Source organism: Lontra canadensis, unplaced genomic scaffold (genome assembly GCF_010015895.1).
Source record: "Lontra canadensis isolate GAN:19392208 unplaced genomic scaffold, GSC_riverotter_1.0 scaffold1, whole genome shotgun sequence".
Taxonomy (NCBI): domain Eukaryota; kingdom Metazoa; phylum Chordata; class Mammalia; order Carnivora; family Mustelidae; genus Lontra; species Lontra canadensis.
Window position 1 is genome coordinate 92,859,519 of NW_022630995.1, and position 21,090 is coordinate 92,880,608.

The 21,090-nt window shown below is 33.6% G+C and overlaps 1 protein-coding gene across 1 annotated transcript in view; it reads left to right on the forward strand.

The window, feature by feature from the left end:
- LOC116868517 (bifunctional heparan sulfate N-deacetylase/N-sulfotransferase 4) overlaps window positions 1-21,090 on the forward strand; it is a 237,430-nt gene that overhangs the window by 107,881 nt on the left and 108,459 nt on the right. Inside the window, exon 3 of the mRNA XM_032858895.1 lies at window positions 4,251-4,405. Coding sequence (XP_032714786.1) covers window positions 4,251-4,405 — 155 coding nt within the window. The remainder of the gene's footprint in view (window positions 1-4,250; window positions 4,406-21,090) is intronic.

Consider the following 21,090-nt stretch of genomic DNA (forward strand, 5'->3'; position numbering starts at 1 on the left):
TTTGAATCTAGATCAGATTAGAAGTAAAAGGCTAAATATGAACACATATTCTTTTAATGGATTGTAACTTGTGTTAACTATGATGATGTAGAACTATAAATTATATCCTCACATATCAGATTAAGTATAGAAAAATATGTGTTAATAGTAGAGAAAAATATGTGTTTATAGTAATTCAAAAATTTAATATTTTCATTTAAATATTGGATTTAAAGTTGGATTTTAAAACATTAGAAATTCTGCTTTGGTCCCTCAGCATGACTTGGTATTGCATTTTTCATTAAGCTATTTCTAGTGTCACAAACTAGCCTCACATAGCTTTGAACTATAAGACCTATATAAAATAAGAGAAAGGCTGACAGAAAATTAATCTATGAAGTTAAAAAATAAATAAGGTTTTAAATATCACTTTCAACCTTGTGAGGAGTGTTTATAAATTAACACAATCTCTAGTATAAAAATTACTAATATTTTATAATCAGTCATATCTGTTTATATCAATAGTCTGCAAATTTCCTTTGAATTGAGTAATTGACCTTCTTCCTGGTCAAGTATGCATTTTGTGCTTCCTGCTACTTTTAATAACTATCAGTGAAATTTAAAGTGAATGGAAGCATTTCTCAAATATTCTGTATTCAAAGCACAACAGAAGGGAGGGAGAACTAACAACTCATTCATTACATGTGACATAAAGTACCTCTAATCTGTACTTCAGTGGGCTAAATTATGGCCAAAAAAACACTTGGTCTAAAACTACACGCTTAAAATCCGAGGAAATGACAAGCTTTTCTCCATTTGGATTTCAATGTTTGATATTCTCCTTATTAACAAAGTCAATGAACTGCAAGCCTGTTATACTAACAGTTTTAGCTAAAGTTAATAAAAATTCAGGATTCTTTCTGCTCAACTGATTCATAAGACTTTATCACATTCAAAACTTCTGTGTCTTTACTCTTTGTGTACTAGCAACTGCTACAAGTAGTATGGTGCCAAATTAAACCTGACGGTCCTTATACCCTTTAAGAACTATGCATTATGGGGGCGCCTGGGTGGCTCAGTGGGTTAAAACCTCTGCCTTTGGCTCCGGTCATGACCTCAGGGTCCTGGGATCGAGCCCCGCATCGGGCTCTCTGCTGGGCGGAGAGCCTGCTTTCCTCTCTCTCTGCCTGCCTCTCTGCCTACTTGTGATCTCTGTCTGTCAAATAAATAAAAAATAAAATTAAAAAAAAAGAGCTATGCATTATGAACTGTATCCCAGAAATAATGTATATACATAAATACATACAAAAGTTGGCATGCACTTCAGAAGACATATGAAAGCTTTGAAGTTCACTGACATTATATTAATATTGACTGAATCAAATTACTCACCTATTCACTGCTCTGGAGAAGTGGCATAATACAGTGCAAGTTAAAGGAATTCAATCTCTGACTTTAAGAAATTAATAATTTGGGCAAGCAATGTTTTCAAGAATTTGTAAAAATATATAAATTTAGAACACAATAAGTATAAACACATAGATATATTTTTAAGAAGAAAGAGATCCTGATATTTATGAAGTACTTACTATCTGCAAGTCATGGTATTAAGTGCTTTAATAAATCAATCTCATTGACTTTTCACAAAGACCCACTGAGATAGATATTTACATCCCCATTTTAAGCCAGGAAACTAAGATCCAAAGTTGACTTGTCCAAGATCACTAAGTCAAGTAAACGACAGATTTAGGGACTCTACTTCTGTATTTATTGATACAAATACACACTTTAACCATTTCACAGCACTATTTACTGCATGATCAGTGAAATCTTTATCATGGGACATATAAATAAAGCATTTAGAGAAGATTCTTTTAAAAAGTACTTTTAATATTTATTTGCTTAGTATTAAATTGAGCAGCCATCTATAAAACATACTATTCAGTGGAAAAATAAACCAAAGAAATACATGTCACACTCTAAGACAGAGTATCTAGAGACCAAATAGGAATCAATTTTACATTATTGATCCAGAACATTTTATTTCACTTAGAGTATCTAGAGACCAAATTGGAATCAATTTTACATTATTGATCCAGAACATTTTAAAATTAGACTGTATATCGTAAAATTGTGCAAAAACTGTATGATTCGTACAGTGAAAATATTTGTTGGTATCTGCAACAAAGAGAATTTTCTAGGAAGTAAGTTTTTCTTTTTTCTTTTTTTTTTTTCGCTTATGACATGACAAATGGTTTTCACTATGCCTTGAACACTATTAACAAATTTTCTTAAGAGACCGTGAAAACTTTAATTAGTTTTAAGTTCTCAAGTCAAGTTTCTATTATGTTAATAACTTCATTGTTTGAGTTTTAAGAAATACTGGTATCAAAATAGTAAATATTTATGTTCATATTTATGTTAAAAAATGTAAGGATACAAAAGTAATTATACAGTTTTACAATTATACAAGTTTTTTTTTTGAATAGGCAGTAATTTGGTTTTTATTTTATTTAAAATCAACTAGCCAACATAAGGTACATCATTCGTTTCAGATACAGAGTTCAGTAATTCATCAGTTGCATATAACACTCAGAATTTCAGACCCAGAAAAACTCCTGACTTTGGCTCTTCCCCATGGATTGCACCATCTAACTCCTCCATCTGGGACACAGATCTGCCCTCAGAACACTCTAGACTAAGAAACGAGGCGCTAAATATCTTGAATATAATTTACAAAGTCATTGATACAGTGGAAAAAAACACTTACTTTTACACAGAACTGAATTTTAATTTCTAGCTTTCTTTCTCAAGTTTTTCAGTAATTTATCAGTTTTGTATATCACCCAGTGCTCATCACATCACATGCTCTCTTTAATGCCCATCACCCAGTTAACAAGCCCCTACCCACCTCCCCTCCAGCAACCCTGTTTGTTTCCTACAGTTAAGAGTTTCTTGTGATTTTTTTCCTCTCTGATGACTTCCCATTTTGTTTTCCTTCCCCTATGGTCCTCTGCCCTGTTTCTTATGTTCCTCATATGAGTGAAACCATATGATAATTTTGCTCAGCATAATACCTTCTAGTTCCATCCACATCAATGTAAATGGTAAGAGTTCATCCTTTTTGATGGCTGAGTAATATTCCATTATAGATATGCCAGATTTTCTTTATCCATTCATCTGTTGATGGACCTCTCAACTCTTTCCATAGTTTGGCTATAGTGGACATTGCTGCTATGAACACTGGGGAGCAGGTGCCCCTTTGGATCACTACATTTGTATCTATGGGGTAAATACCTAGTAGTGCAAAAATCTGACAAACATAATCTGACAAATATAATTGTAGGATATCTTCATTTTTAACTTCCTTTTTCTTTTTTTTTTCATTTTATTTTATTTTATTTCTTTTCAGTGTTCCAAAATTTTTATGCACCTCACCCAGTGCTCCATGCAATACGTGCCCTCCATAATATCCACTACCAGGCTCACCCAACTCCCCACCCCCCTCCCCTCCAAAACCCTCAGTTTGTTTTTCAGAGTCCACAGTCTCTCATGGTTCATCTTCCCCTCTGGTTTCCCCCATCTCACTTCTCCTCTCTATCTTCTAATATCCTCCATGTTGAAAAATAAGTAGAAAAATATTTAAAAGAAAAATACCAAAATGTTTCCACTTGTTAGCTCTTGATAATGATGTTTGTGTTTGTTTTGTTTTGTTTTTGAGATTCATATATCACTAGTCTGTGGTTTTTTTTCACTTATTCAATAAACATATAGTTATTTTTCTAATCAAAAAAAATTAACAAACTTCATGAGTCAAATTTAAACTCAATTTTAAACTCTCATGTAAGAATATTTTTAAGAATAAAAAAAATCATCTCTGATCATGTTTCCCCTGTGCAGGCAATCAGGAAGAGAATTATCAGCTATTAATCTTAAAACAAAAATAAATTATTTCAAATGAAGAGTGTTTATTCATTTCTCACAATATGCTAGCAATCCTAAACAGTGTCAGTGACAAAGTACCCCTAAATTCTAAACCAAACAACTATCTGCACTTGGGGCTATCTTATCTACTCCAACTCATCCCCACCCCCAGCCACATTGCCTTCAATGTAATTTAGACTATGGTCATTTCTTTTTATTATTATTAAAGCAAAACAAAATAGGATTTATGTATCAGTAATAAGAAGAATAACAAAAATTTGACAAACATCATCTTCAATCCAATATGAAATATTCATCGAAACCACTTTTAACTTTATGTTTTACAGGGACTGAAGAGGAAGATGAAGGAGATGACCTTTTGCTTAGGTCTGTAGATGAGTTCTGGTGGTTTCCTCATATGTGGAGCCATATGCAGCCTCATCTCTTCCACAATGAGTCGTCTTTGGTTGAACAGATGATTCTCAACAAGGAATTTGCACTGGTGAGCATATTTTATTGCAATATTTTTCAAACTATGAGTTGGGATGTATCAGTGTATTATAAAATCAATTTACTGGGTTAAATACAACAGAGATAAGACAGACAATATCAGAAAGTGCATCACACATATTAGGGTACATATTGCTTTGTGTTACTTTGTTTCAGGCCTGTGTGTCTATATGTATAGGGCCATTATGTATTATTATAAAATGTATTTCAAAAAGTAGGTCATTGTCAGAAAATTAAAATCTTGTTTTATGGAAGAATTATTCTTGTACCAATGAGGGGGATATCTAGTACTTTCACCATTGTATTCCTAATACATTATAATTACATCTCAAAAAGCATTTATTGTAAGGAGAAATGATTGGATGCATGAACTGAACCATTAGAGCAATGACTGAGAACCAACGGTTCTCAAACTGCAGCATGTATCCTTTTCACCTTAGAGATTTTTTAAAACACAGACTGCTGGGTCCAATTCTCAAATTTCTGATTCAGTAGATTCCCAGAAAGGCCTGAGAATTTGCATGTCTAACCAACTATCAGATGGCCCACAGGCCAAATCTGGTCTGTGGCTTCCTTTTTCTGGTCCCTGAGCTAAGATACTTTTGATCTTCAGGTTTTCTGTTTGTTTGTTTGCTTGCTTGTTTTTTACATTTTTAAATGATCAACTAACAATCAAAGGCACAATAATACTTTGTGACACAGAAATTATATAAAATTCTAATTGTAATGAACAGAAATACAATGTTGTTGGAACCCTGCCACATTCTGACCTTTATGTATTGTCTACATGTTGCTGCTTTTGCACTCCAGCAGAGTTGAGTGTTGCAAAAGAGAACACATATGGCCCATAAAGCCTAAAATATTTACCTTTACTGAAAAAGTTTGCCCACCCTGCCCATATTAGGTAAATCATGCATCCCTCTAACAATCTAAGGAAAAACATTTCTTTTTCCCCATAAAAATGCTCAGAAGCCCATTCTCACATCTTCACACAGTGGCAACAGATAGTCATACCCAAAGACCCTGAGCCTCAGTTAAAACCTATCTTAAAATAAGCAGTTTTCATTTAAAATAAAGAGTTAATTTGCACTGCATGGTTGTTAATGTTTCATTTTTTTTTTTAAGTCACATTAGGAGACATAGACCTAAGGCCAAAAGAACACTGTGTTATTTTATGAAGTCATGCCTAGTTATTATATTAATGGCTCACCATTCTTTCCACGTCTAAATCCCCAGATCTGTGTCAGATCTGTGCACAGTATCCTTACAAATAAGTGTGAATAGCACAAAAAGCAATTAAGATCATGGGCACAGGCCCTGGAATGCCTGTGTTTGAATCCCAACCTTCCATCAATGGCTGCTTGATCTTGAACAGAAGTTACTTACCCTGTGTCTCAGTCTCCCCATCCATAGCAATGAGGATAATAGTAACAACTACCTCAGAGGATACATATTTGAGGATATGATACATATTTGAGCATACATATTAAAGCAGTGCCTGCAGTACAGTAAACACTCCATAGGTGTTAACCAATTATGATCTTCCAAAATCCAGACAAGTACACAGTTATGTTTTACTTTATAAAAGCCATTTAAAAAAAAATACAGATTTACAAGAGGTTGATCTTCACTTAACTTTCAAGGAATGTCTAATAAAATTTGTACTACTTCATAGCACCATAAAATTAAGTAAATATTCCCTTTTCAAAAATCAAACTTACCTTGGGTAAGCGTGCTGAATTCTCTCTTTGCAGTTACCTTGGCAATAAACTGTTTATCTTTTGACTTAACCCCCCCACCATCTCACTTTCACTGTGAAGGCTTACTTTTTAAACATGTGTGTTATATTTTATAATGGTTGATTTCACCTGTTTGTATAATTTCTTTTTTAAAAAAGCCATGCCATAAGCACTGGGAAAGACTCAGATGTAATTGCTTTGTAATGAAATGTTGAAAGCTATTTAGAGTTCACTCAGAGCAATTACATTTGTTTAGTCAGTGTGGCTAGATACTAGACTGAAGCCTATAAATACATTTTGTAAAAATAATCTTATTATATGTTGCATAGGCAAAATATTACAACTAAAATGAAGTCTGTTAAACACACATACCGAAATGACATTGTTCTTTTCCTTCTGGAGTTCACCTCGATGAAACTTCTCAGGACTCTACAAGCACTGACATTCAAAACCCATCTTTAGCTGTAAACATAAGATGATAATGAGGGTGTTATCCAGAGAGCCAGGGAATGGTTTTCCTGTTAATTTATTATCTTTCCACATCCAGATGACACCTCAAAACCATCAACAATATGGGGATGGGATAAGGATAGAAGCACTACATGAGATATCAGCAGGTTATATTTTAATCCTGACTTCAAGTAACAAGTTCTAATACAGGCGGTATCTCATTTAATGTCTTCATGCCTCTGTTTTCTCCCCTGAAATAGTAATGATTTCCTTGTTCATTGTCTTAAGCACAATATTTTTAGATAATTAATTTATATCAGCTCATCTGTCAGCTAAAAGCACTGGACCAGATAATCCACTGATCAATTCCATTTCTAAAATTCTGTGATCATTGACATCAGTCCACAGATTTGCAATGACCAACTTGAAATACTCATCTAGTTGCAATTGAAGCAATTATGGAAAGAGATTTAAACTGAAAAAAAAAAAATCAAAAGTGTTCAAATCTCTTTTTTTTTATTCCAACCTGATATTCCTTGGTATGACCTTGGCTGTCAGATGGGTTATTACCAAAAGCACAATTATTCTCACACTTAGAAAAATGACTCAAATGACATATTAATAGTTTTATATTGATGTTTCAAAAGCATTTAAATAATCAGAATGGTTTTATTTTTAGCGTTTGTCCAGTTCTGTAGGGATAGAGTTCATTTTCTGTTGTAATATGTCTAAAAATCAAGAAAGAAATATATTGCAACACTGTTTCTTTACTGTTTCATCATTTTAGAAGAGCTTTTATTACTGTAAAGCATTCTTTTTGTCAGTAACATTTTTCATTGAAGTATAGTTTGCAGTGTTATATTGGTTTCAGGTATATAATATAATGATTCAATGAGTCTATACATTATTCAGTATTCATCACAACAAGTGTACTCTTAATTCCCTGTATCTATTTCATCCACCCTCCTACCCACCTTTCCTCTGGCAACCACCTGTCTGTTGCATTTAAGAGTCTGGTTTGCTTTTGTTTTTGTTTTTTGTGTTTTGCTTTTGTTTTTCTTTTTATTACTTTGCTCATTGTTTTTGTTTCTTAAATCCTTCACATGAGTGACATCATATGGTATTTGTCATTTTTTTCCTGACTTATTTCACTTAGTATTTTACCCACTAGTTCATCCCTGTTGTTGCATATGGCAGGATCCCATTCTTTTCTATGGCTGAGTAACAGTCCATTGTGTATACACACCACATCTTCCTTATTCATTCATCTATGGGTCGATACTTGGGTTGCTTCTGTAACTTGGCTATTATAAATAATCTTGCAATAAACATAAGGGTACATGTATAGGGGTACATATATATATTTTTGTATTAGTGTTTTCATATTCCTTGGGTAAACACCCAGTAGCAGAATTGCTAAATCATATGATATTTCTATTTTTAGTTTTTTGAGGAGCCTTCATACTATTTTCCACAGTGGCTGCACTAATTTATATTCTCACCAATGGTGCATGAGGGTTCCTTTTTCTCTACATCATTGCCAATGCTTGTTATTTCTTGTCTTTTTGATTCTAACCATTCTTACAGTTGTGAAGTGATATCTCATCATGGTTTTGATTTGTATTTCTCCGATTATTAATGATATTGAGCATCTTTTCATGTGTCTGTTGGTCATTTGTGTCTTTTTTGGAGAACTGTCTATTCAGGTACTCTGCCCATTGTTTAATCAGATTGTTTCTCTGGTGTCGAGTTGTATAAATTCTCAATATATTTTGGATATTAACTCCTTATCAGATAGATCATTTGCAAATACCTTCTTCCATTCAGTAGGTTGCCTTGTTGTTTTGTTGATTTCCCTTTGCTGTGCAGAAGCTTTTTATTTTCCTGTAATCACAAAGGTATAATTTTGTTTTTGTTTCCCTAGCCTGAGGAGACATATCTAAAAAAGAAAAAAAAAATGTTTCTATTGCTGATGTAAAAAAATACTATGTTTTCTTCTGGGAGTCTTATGGTTTCAGATTTCACATTTAAAACATTAATCCATTTTGAATTTATTTTTGTGTATGGTATATGAAAGTGGTCCAGTTTCATTCTTTTGCATATAGCTGTCCAGTTTTCCTAACACCATTTGTTGAAGAGACTATCTTTTTTCTCATTGCATTTTTTGCACCCTTTGTTGTAGATTAATTAATCATATAATTGTGGATTTATTTCTGTGCTCCTTAATCTCTTCTATCAATGTATGTGTCTATTTTTGTGCCAATATGATACTGTTTTGATCACTACAGTTTTGTGGTATATCTTAAAATTTGGGATTATGACACCTCCAGCTTTGTTTTTCAGGATTGTTTTGGCTAACTGTAATCTTTTGTGGTCCCATAAAAATTTGGGATTATTTGTTCTAGTTCTATGAAAAATGTCATTAGTATTTTCACAGGCATTGCATTAAATCTATAGATTGCTTTGGGTAGAATGGGTATGTCAACAATATTGGTCCTTCCAATCCATGAGCATCTTTCCATTTGTGTCATCTTCCATTTCTTTTGTCAGAATTTTATAGTTTTTATAGTACAGATGCCACATATCCTTGTTTAGGTTTATTCTTAGGTATTTTATGCTTTTGGTGCAATTATAAATGGTATTATTTTCTCAATTTCTATTTCTACTACTTCCTTATTAGTGCAAAGAAACTCAACATTTTTCTGTATATTAATTTTGTAATTGTAATTCTGTAATTTGTACTTCCTCAAATCAAGTATAAGTTCTAATAGTTTTCAAAGCACTACTATTTCTAAATAATGAACATTAATGCATGTGGTATGAATGCATGTGTGTATATATAGGAAGTTATATGTATGTACATACTTAATCCATGAACACATGTGTATGCATTGTATGAATGTGTTTATGTGTGCATATATATCTGTATTCATGCTTACATGCTATACATGCTTACATGAACATATATGCCATGTGAGTGTCTATATGCTTGTATAGAGTTGAATGATAACAATAGTTAGTTGAATGATAAGTGTAGTCAACCAAGATATGTTAACTATAAGATACTATGTTTGTATGGCAGTAGGGTGGGGAAAATATATTTTGATTCTTTCTTTTAGTAAACCATAACTTTTCGCTTTTATTTTGTTGCTTGACCATCTCACTAACTAGAAGCAATGCTTCAAAGATGACAACAGACAAGCAAAACTCAAGAGAATGGGGAACATTGGTTAACATTAAATTGCCCAATGGAAATGTTACCAAAAATCATTCCTTACTTAACCCATGCCTCTTTTTCAAACCTAGAGAACAAGAGTGCCTGTGGCATAAACCAGGATTATTTATTTTTATTCCACAATAGATTTGTGGGGGGGGGGAAAGAAATTAAGAAATATTGTTTTGTTGTTTGAAGTTTTGTATACAAACTCATTAACATTTTCAAATGAATGAACCCCTTCAGGTCACTGACAGTAGTAGTAGACCATAAATATCCTGAAAGAAAACAGGAAAAAAAAAAAACAAATAAGCTTGCCTTCAATGATAACTTTTCAATAACTATGTGTTTTTCTTGATATTTTGTTAAATAGTAATTCATCTTATTTATGAGTAAATAAGAATTCTTGAAATAAAGGCATAGGTTTTTATTTTTATTTGTTTATTTATTTATTAAAGATTTTATTTATTTATTTGAGAGAGAGCACATGAACAAGGGGGGAGAGAAGAGGAAGAGGGAGAGAAGACTCCCCACTGAGCAGGGAGCCTGATGCAAGGCTTGATCCCAGGACCCTGAGTTCATGACCTGAGCCTAAAGCAGACGCATAACTGACTGAGCCCCCAGGAACCCCAAGGCTTACGTTTTTATATTCTATTTTTAAAATGCTCCACATATTTATAAATTTGGTATAATTTTTTTTCATAATTAGACAACTTTTCTGATAAGAAAAATGCTGACATTTAAACTGTTCTCATAAACACTCAAACTCATCAAAGAGTAATGATAGAAAATCTTTAAATATCTCTTATGTAGAGGTTTTAATTAAAAAATAAAAGGAGTGTTGGGACCTCTGGGTGGCCCAGTCAGTTAAGCATTTGCCTTTGGCTGAGGTCATGATCTCAGAGTCCTGGGATCGAGTCCCGCATTGGGCTCTCTGCTCATCCGCCTGCTTCTCCTTCTGCCTCTGCCTGCTGCTCCTCCTGCTTGTGCTCTCTTACTCTCTGAAAATAAATAGATAAAATCTTTAAAAAAATAAATAAATAAAAAATAAAAGGAGTGTAATATTGGAATTCACGGCCCAAAGATATAAAACTGAGGGAGCTGTCTTTCAATAGCTGCCATGTGTGTATCTTTACTAAATAATACGTATATACACTTACACTGTACAACAAATACAAGATATCAAACACCTTGATAATTATAGTTAATAGGGTATTTCAAAGATAGAAAATGTAGAGAAGGTAAGAATATTTAATAAAAAATAAAATTGTGACCAAATATTGACTTAATGAAAGTTCACTAGATAGCAAATAATGTATTTTGAAGGTTCAATAATGAACAAGGTATTCTGTGCCCTCAGCAGAATAGATGCTTACATAAGCATGAAGGATTTAAATAAAATGTGAAGAAACAAAACACCAAAGCATAGATAATTGTGAAACATTTTTGGCAATCGTGTGAACTTTTGAGGGATCTTGAACTTTTTAACCTAATCTCAGAAATGAGATCCCATCATTTTTACCATACACTACTCATTAGAAGATAGTCATTAGGTAAGTACATAATCAAAGGGAGGAGAATTCAACAAGGTAGTGAATACCAATAGGCAGAAATCATTGCAAGTCATTATGGAAACTTGCCTTCACATCTAACTAGAAATAAGAGACATAGGGACTCCTGTATGATAGAAGTCACATTTACTCTTTCATTAATTTGAAAAATATTTGCATATGAACTAAAACATTAAACTCCAAAACTTTAGTCTGAAGTTAATGCCAGTTACATCCCACTGAGCCGAAAACATTGATTTATCTAACACTTCTCTTTCTCTCATCCAATCCATTGCATTTAGTTGAAAATATATTTAGAGTCATTGAATTCTTATCACCTATACTACTAACTACTTAGTCTAAGTTATAGTTGTATCTTTTTCATCAGCTTTATAGCTGTTGATATTAACATATCATACAATTCATCCATATAAACTTCAGTAATTTTTAGTATATTCACAGATTTGTGCAAAATTCACCAAAATGAATTTTAAAGCATCTTTATCATCTCCAAAAATGTCTGTACCCATCAGTAGTCATTCCCCTTTCTCCAACTCCCCGAGTTGTAGGAAATAATTAATTTACTTTCCATTTCTATAGATTTGCTTATTTTGAACATTTTATTTTATGGAATCATAAAATATGTGTGTGGTCTTTTATGATTAGCTTTTTTCATTTAGCATAGTGTTTTGAGGTTAATATATGTTGTAGCTTGTACCAGTACTTTATTCCTTTTTATATCCAAGTAATATTCCATTGCTATATTTATGTTATATTTTATTTATCCATTCATCAGTTGATAGACGTGTTTCTACCTTTTGGCTATTATTTATAATACTGCTACAAACATTCACTTACAAGTTTTTGTATGGACATATATTCTCACTTATCTTTATATTTATCCAGGAGTGGAATTGTTGAGTCATATAGTATCTCTATTTTTATCATTTTGAAAACTGCCAGACTGTTTCTAAATTGTCTGCACCACTTAACATTCCCACCAGCAAGGCATGAGGATTCTAATTACTCCACATTCTTGTCAATCCTTGTTATTAACTGTCTTTTCTATTATAGCCATCTTAGTGGGTACAAAGTGGTATCAAATTATGTTGTGACTTGCATTTCCCTAATGGTAATGATGTTACCATGATGTTGTTTCTTTTTCATATGTCTTTCAGCTGTCATATATCTTAATTGGAGGAATATCTATTCAATCTTTTTCCATTTTTTTAGTTGAGTTAGTGGCCTTTTGTTATTTACTTGCAAGAAATCTTTGTGTATTCTTTATACAAATACTTTATCAGACTTATGATTTGCAAAAATTTTCTTCAAATGTGGATTGTCTTTTCACTTTCTGAACTGTGTCTTTTGAAGAATAAAAGTTTAACTTTAATAAAGTCCAATTTATCTTTCCTTTTTTTTTTTTTTTTTTTTTTGGTCTCTTGTACTTTTTGTGTCAACCCTAAAAAGGGTTTGCCTAATCCAAGGTCATAAAAGTGTACTCCTATTTTTGCTCTTGTGAGTTACAGAGTATGAACTCTTATGTGTAGTTCTGTGATGCATTTCGTTAATTCTTTTGTGAAGTGCAATTTCATTCTTTCACTTGTGGATACCCAATTGTACCTGCATTATTTGCTGAAAAGACTATTCTTTCCTCAACCAAATTGTCTTGGTATTTCTATCAAAAATAAATTGACTTTAAATGTAAAGAAATATTTCTAGACTCTCAGTTCTATTGTTTGTCTCTATGCCTGCCCTTGTGCTAGATCTCATCATCTTGATTACTATATACTCACAATAAGTTTTGATATTGGGAATTGTGAGTCCTCCAACTTCCTTTTTCTCTTTCAAAATTGTTTTGTTTATTTTGGGTCCTTTGCAATTTCATATGAATTTTAGAATAAGTTTATCAATATCTGCACAATGGCTAGCTGGGATTTTGAAGGATAGCATTGAATCCACAGATTAATTTGGGAAATGCTCCCATCTTAGCAATATTTAGTCTTTTGATCTATGTACAAGAGCTGTTTTTCCTGAGGTGCCTGGGTGGCTCAGTGGGTTATGCCTCTGCCTTTGGCTCAGGTCATGATCTCAGGGTCCTAGGATCAAGCCCAGCATTGGGCTCTCTGCTCAGCGGGGAACCTGCTTCCCCCTCTCTTTGCCTGCCTCTCTGCCTACTTGTGAAATCTCTCTGTCAAATAAATAAATGAATAGAATCTTTTTTAAAAAAAAAGAGCTATTTTTCCATTTATTTAAGTTTTCTTAGTTTTTTTTCAACAATATTTTCTATTTTCAGAATCCATGTTCCACATTTTTATTAAATACATTTCCAAGTATTGTATTCTTTTTTATGCCATTGTGAATGGAATTGTTACTTAATTTCACTTTCACGTCATTTATTTTTATATAGAGAAATACAATTGATTTTTGTATATAAAGCTTGTAACCTTCAAATTTGCCGAATTCAATTACTGTTCTGGAGTTATTTTAGTAGATTCTTCAGGATTGTTTATATATAAGATCTTATCATTTATAAATAGAGATAGTTTCACTTCTTTTCTAATCTGGATACATTTTATATCATTTTCTTGTCCAGTTTCTGTGGTGAGAACCTCCCATATAATGTTGAATAAAAATTGCAAGCAAAAGAATCCTTGTCTTATTCCTGAGCTTAGAAGAGAAGCATCCAGTCTTTCACCACATAGCATGATGCTACTTAGAGGCTTTTCATAGATACCCATTATCAAGTTGAAGTTCTGAGGTCTATTCCTACTCAGTTGGGTATGTTTATTATTAAAGAATGTTGGCATCTCCAAACTTTTTGAGGGAGGTCTATTCAGTTGGTTATGTTTTTTCCTTTGTTTTGTTGACATAATGTATTATAATAATTAGTTTTTAGATGTTAAACTAACCTTACATTCCTGTGATAAATCTCAGTTAGTCCTGGTGTATAATGTGTTTTATATGTTGCTGAATTTAATTGTTAGTACTTTGCTAGAGATTTTGCTTGTGCATTCGTAGAGATATTGTTTGTGGTTTTCTTTTATTATGATATTTTTTTCTGGTTTTGGTGGTAGGCTAATACTAGCCTCACAGAATTAGTTGAGAAATGTTCTCTCCTCTTCTGTGTTTTGAAAGGATCTGTCCATGATTGGTATCATGATTTGTCCATGTCCATGATTTGTCCATGATTGGTATCACATGTTTGATAGAACTCACCAGTGAAATTTCCTGGCCTGGCTTTTAATAATTTCGAGCTTTTAAATTATTAAATCAATCTCTACTTGTTATAAATCTATTTGGATTTCCTATTTCCGCTTGAATCAGTTTTAGTATTTCATGTGTTTCTATTAATTTATCCATTTCACCTAAGTTACCTAATTTTTTGTCACAGAATGTTCATAATATCCCTTATGGCTCTTTTGATTTTTATAAAATTAGCAGTGTTGTCTTTTTTTATTTCCTGATTTTACCAGTTTGAAACTCCATTAATTACTAGCAGCATGCTCCTTGGTTTTTCATTGCCTTAAGGTGCAGCCTTTACCATAGTCTGAGTTAATGCAGTGCATTCCTTTTTTCAGAAAGTAGTCTTTGAGGTAGGTCTGTGAGACTTTTTCCAACCACAGGAGTGTTCTTAGCTATCCCTTTCCTTGGTTCTCTCCAATAAACTTTTTGTTTGGTCTATTATTAGCTTATTGTGAATTTTAATTAAAATAACAACAGCCTCCTCTAAATTGTTTCCCATCAAAATCTCTGTTGTTTTCAAGGGTGACCTTAGGCTTGAACTTTTCCATACTCTGTCCCAAATAATATCACTTACCTTGGAAAGAATTTAGGAGCTCTCTCTTTCTATGACCTCCATCTCCTCCTGAGCAAAATCTTTGCACTCACTGCTCTGGACCGGAAGTGGGGACGATGACCTCTTTCTCTCAAAGTGACAAGACTTATGAGCAGGGTGGTAGATTGGGATGGTAGACTCTGCTCTTCTCAGTTCGGCTCTCCTGGCTTAAAACCACCACCCTACAATTGATCTGGAACAAGGACAAATCGTGGTTTCAGTATTATTGGTCTCTGGCATCTGAGATACAACTGAGGAAGAGCTCTAGATCTCTCAGCTGCTCTTGCCTAAAGTAGAACTTCTGTGCACAGAGCTAGGGGAATGAGAAATCCTCAAGGCCTGCCACTCCCAGGGAAGATCACAGCTTTAGACTGAATTCAAGGAGAGAGAAACCCCTGTGTTTCTTTTTCTTTTTTTTTTTTTTTTAAGATTTTATTTATTTATTTGAGAGACAGAGATCACAAGTAGGCAGAGAGGCAGGCAGAGAGAGAGAGGAAGAAGCAGGCTGCCTGCTACACAGAGAGCCCAATGCAGGGCTTGATCCCAGGACGCTGGAATCATGACCTGAGCCAAAGGCAGAGGCTTCAACCCACTGAACCACCCAGGCGCCCCAACCTCTGTGTTTCTGGCTGCACTGTTCTGGGGTAGGAATTTTGTCATTCTAAACTGAGGCAAGTGAGGAAGGGTGCGGGTACATGGTTCAGTTGGCATATATTCTCACTGTTCTTACCAATCTTCTAATCATTGTAGATTTTCTTGAATAATGTTTCTTCATTTGCTATACACTTTTAGTTCATTTTTCCAGAGATTTTAAATGGTTGGGGTTTTTAAAAAAGATTTTATTAGTTATTTGAGTGAGAAAGAGAGAACATGAGTGGGGGGAGGGGCAGAGGGAGAGGGAGAAACAGACTTCCCCACTGAGCAGAGAGTCTGTCAACTCTAGTCTCCATCTCAGGACCCTGAGATCATGACCTGAGCTGAAGACAGATGCTTAACCAACTCAGCCATCCAGATACCCCTAAATGGTTGTTTTTTAAATAATTTTTATAAGTTATGGTTGTCAGAATTCTCCAGAAGTTGGAATTCTACCATCACATCTTGACTAATTTACAATAGCGCTCCATTGGTGTCCAGTTCCATTCTTGGGCCTATTGAATCTATTCTATCAAAGCAGCTATAGTGACCTGTTAACTTCTAATTCGGATCCTGTCTCATTTTGTCTCAAAGCCCTCCAAACCACCTTAAAATAGCCCTTAAGGCCTTTGCACTGACCCCTTGTTTCCCGTGCTCCATGTTCCCATCTGATATTTTAATGGCTGGTACTTGAAAGTCTCCAGTAATTTCCCCTGATGTGCTAGAATTTCTAGACTGTGTTTTCAAATTAAAACCCACTGTGGCTTTGAAATCATTTGTTTGTTAAATCTACTATGTCTGTTTTTTTTGTATCAGTACTTTAAATCCTAAAGCAGGGTAGGCAAAAAGTATTTTTAAGTTTGAAAAATCATTAAATAATGAAATCAAATATTAATGGCATTTCCTTGGAAGAAAGAGCAGTAAAAATTCTCTAAATGTGTAGTAAATGGAATATTCTTATGATCTTGAATATATCTAATAATACTTATTGGAAACCTCTGATGAGCAAAATGGTCTTAGGAAGGAAGAAAATAATAAAATCACAGTGGGAAGATTATAGAAGAGCAGCCAGAAAACTTAAAACTCTCTTATATGAGCATATAAATGATTTTGTTACTGAATGCAGAGCATTTATTTACAGATAGCATTTTATAACAGTTTAAAAGTATTTCTGAATATACACCACGTGGTCAGTAGAGATATCTCTTCATCACTGTAACTATTAATTATTTTTTCTCTTTATGCTAAATATGCATACATTTCTCATGTATTATTCAAAAACATCATTTATAGGCACAATTTATGTATCACCATGTTCCTTTACCATGACAATATTTTGTCCATCATAATTCTTTATACTTTCTTATTAATACTCGTGTGTTTTATCTGGGATACTCAAAATTACACACTTATAGATTCAATCTTTAATATATGCTATATCAAGATAGAATATGTGTATTACAATGTGTGATTAATCCATTTGTCACTGAAAAGCTTTAGAATCTGGGTGATTTATTGTTTTAACCATTTCAGAGAGTAACTTTCTAAAATATATAACATTGCTTTCAAATTAATAAATGCATACTAAGTATCATGTCTCATTTTTCACAAGGACTAAAGGTTTTCACTGTTTATACAAATGCTTTTATTGTACTCTCAGAGTCTACTGAGAATATGTGGACTATTTCCTCCTCAACTGTGTTCTTAAATTTTTTGAATTTTTGCATCTACTTTTTCAAGTTTTCCAGGTTATGATTTATAAGATTGAGAACTTTCTCTTCTAGCCATTATCATGTTATCTAAGTATAGCAGCAGAGTCCCATTTTATTAAAATGAAGTGGTCAAACTAGATAACCGTTGAGGTCTGTGATATCTCTAAAATTCCATAAATCTGAGTTGCTCTGAGCTTGGAAATCAGATACAGCAAGCTGCTTACCCTTGTTTCCAAAGTGATAGTTAAAGCATTTGATTTCACAAATGAGAAAACTGAGCTCCTGTGTAAATGGTCACACTGAGAACCCATACTCCATTTTGTGGTTCCTAATCCAGTAATCTGTCAGTTGACCATATACCACCCCAATCAAAAGCTGATGATCTCTGGGAAAACCCAGTATTATCAGAGGCAAAAGGAACCAACTCATGAGCCCTGTTTTTCTAGTGTCCTTTTTTAAACCATAGTCCAGATAATTAAGGTAATATGTAAATGATTTCTGCAAAGTGAAAAATTGTTGAAGAACACAGACTTTTCTTTCTGTATTGAGAGAAGTAGATGTTATTGCATAAAAACTTAAAAGGTTAACATGGAAAACTGAAGTGTGCAAATGGTATCATAATCAGCATATTACGTAATTAGTGGAAATATTTTTATTTTTCTTTCAGCTACCCATTTCCAGATTTTTTACCCCTTTTACAAGTGGAATGATATAGTTTAATAAAGTCCTTAGCTAACTTATTCAAGCAGTCTCTAAGGTTTTCACCAATTCCTACTTTCACCAAACCTACAATATGAAGAATAGCATGAACTTTTTGCCTGAAAATTAAAATTGGTATTTCATTAGCTGTTATTATTCATACTGCTTAGCAATGGATTTAGAGGGGAAAAATGGCTTTTGTTGTCATGTGTTGTATCACGGTTAGTCTTTGACTTGCTGGTCTGGTATTGGCAGGTAAATGAAAGAATTTCCCTTAGAGGGCGCCTGGGTGGCTCAGTGGGTTAAAGCCTCTGCCTTCCGCTGAGGTCGTTATCCCAGGATGCTGGGATCGAGCCCCGCATCGGGCTCTCTGCTCAGTGGGGAGCCTGCTTCCTCCTCTCTCTCTCTGTCTCCCTCTCCGCCTACTTGTGATCCCTGTCTGTCAAGTAAATAAATAAAATCTTTAAAAAAAATTAAAAAAAGAAAAAAAAGAATTTCCCTTAGAAAATCTCTGTAATACATATTTATCTATTTGATTTTCCTAGCTGAGGGCAACATCAGACCCACCCATCCCCCAAATTCTTATTTTAGTTGCAACATCTTTTTTCTATCAAGGAGCTATTTTATTTCTGAATATGCTTAACCTCAGGAATAAATGCCACCTACAAAATTAACTTTAATATTGAGCAGCAATAATTGAAGGAAATGAACTATGTCTATCATTCAAAATGTTTTAAGTGTAAATCTATCAAGGCTCGCATCTATCTCTTCTGAACACCTTGTTATCATTACTTTTGGTAAATATAAAACCTTGAAAGTCATTCCTTCTGCTTTATGGTTTTTATGTATTTAAATAATCTTTTAAGATTAACTAGAGGATCTAATTCTTTTCAAGAGCTGATATATAAAACAATTGAAGCAGAGGATTTCCCCCTAGGAGATAAGCTGATAAATGCTTAAAGTAGTTATTAATATTTAATTTACTTGCTTTAAGGCAAATAAATATTTCTTCTAAATATTGTTTTGTTTATAATATATAGAAGAGTAAACTGTGCACAAAATACAGAAGACAAAGTTATGTTGTGCTGAAGAAAACAAAACCCTAGCTATTTTTACACACACAAATCTTTTGTGACATGAGTTTACCCTGTGCAGGCCACTGCCTAATTGTTCAGTGTATTAGTTAAGCCCAGGCATTGGGCTTCAGACCTATCTTAATTCAAATTCCATCTTTGTCAATTATTAAATGGGTGACCTTAGCAAGCAACTTAAAATTCGTGTGCTTTTTATTTTCAAATATGTAAAATGGGGATAATAGTAGTTTGTACCTCAGAGGTTTTTATGAGGATTAGATGATGTGTGTACATGTTTGTGTATGTCTGATGCTTAGCAAAGCATTTGGCAATTAAGTGTTTTAAAAAATATTTGTCATCATCGTCATCATCATGGCTACCATCATTTCACCATATTTCTTCCAGAAACATATGATCATTCCTTTTGAAATAAGAGGTTGGTGGTAACCACCAAATGAGTTGCTCAAGGTTATGTGATATGCAGGTTGGGGACAGATACAAGATATTTTCATTTATTTCTCCATCTATCCATAATTCAATACTGAATATGATCACTAATTTTAATAATTAAAAGAGACTAGTATCTTACCAAACATTCTAAGAAAAAAGAACATGGATGATAAAAGTTGTATTTTTTTAAATTTCTTTTTTAAGATTTTATTTATTTGTCAGAGAGAGAGAAGAGAGCACACAAGCAGGGGGAGCTGTAGAGGGAAGGGAGAAACAGGCTTCCTGCTGAGCAGGGAGACCAATATGGGACTCTCTCCCAGGACCCCAGGATCATGACCTGAGCCAAAGGCAGACACCTAACCTACTGAGCTACCCAGGCACCCCAAAAGTTGTATTTTTAAAGAAATAAGTGAAAAAAATTAGAAAGCGTTGATTCATGTATATGTGAACTCTTGACTCTGAAATTATTGTTTTCCAATTATGTTTAAAAAAGTTTAGATACTTCTTCCAGTATGAAAAAGTAACTCTCTCTTTCCTTCACTCATTTGCTCCTTCCTATCTTACTTCCTTTTTTTTTTTTTTGCAAATAACACAAAATTACTAGTTCTTTCCTTTCTTCTTTTCTTTCTTTCTTCCTTTTCCTCAACAGACAATTTATGAATATGTATTATCTGCTAAGCATTTAGTTGGTATCAGGGATGTGGAAATGAATGAGATGCTGCTTATTCTCAGGGATTTTACTTAAGTGTAATAAGACAGTGTTTTGTGGGTTTTGACAGAAATGTACAAAAGCTTTATAGAGACACAAAGGAGACACTGGTTAGTTATAAGGGGAAGTAAAATTTTTTAAAAAACAGGACAGACCATTGAGATAACATGAGTGAAAACTGAGTGTTGTTGAGGCAGAAGACAGACAGGAGCACCTAGACAGAAAGGCAATGTGCAAAGAGCACAAGATAATGCCCAAATAAAGTGTTCCACTCTCCTAGTAAAATTTATATTGTTTCAGCAGTCACCTATCAGTGGGTCTGGAAACTACTGCCTGTGGGATTTGGCCTGCAGTCTGTTTTTATATGGCTGGTGCACTAAAGATTGTTTTTACATTTTTAAAGGATTGTAAAAAACAGACAAACGATCAAAGAAAAATGTATGACAGAGGCATTATGTTGCTGGCAGGGTCCAAAATATTTACCACATAGCTCTTCAGAGCAAAAGTTTGTCAAACTGTGCCTACACACGTAATGATCCAGAGGAAAGTATATCAAATTGCAATCATAATGCTAAGAGTATTAATTTGTAATTAATGCACATATATCCAT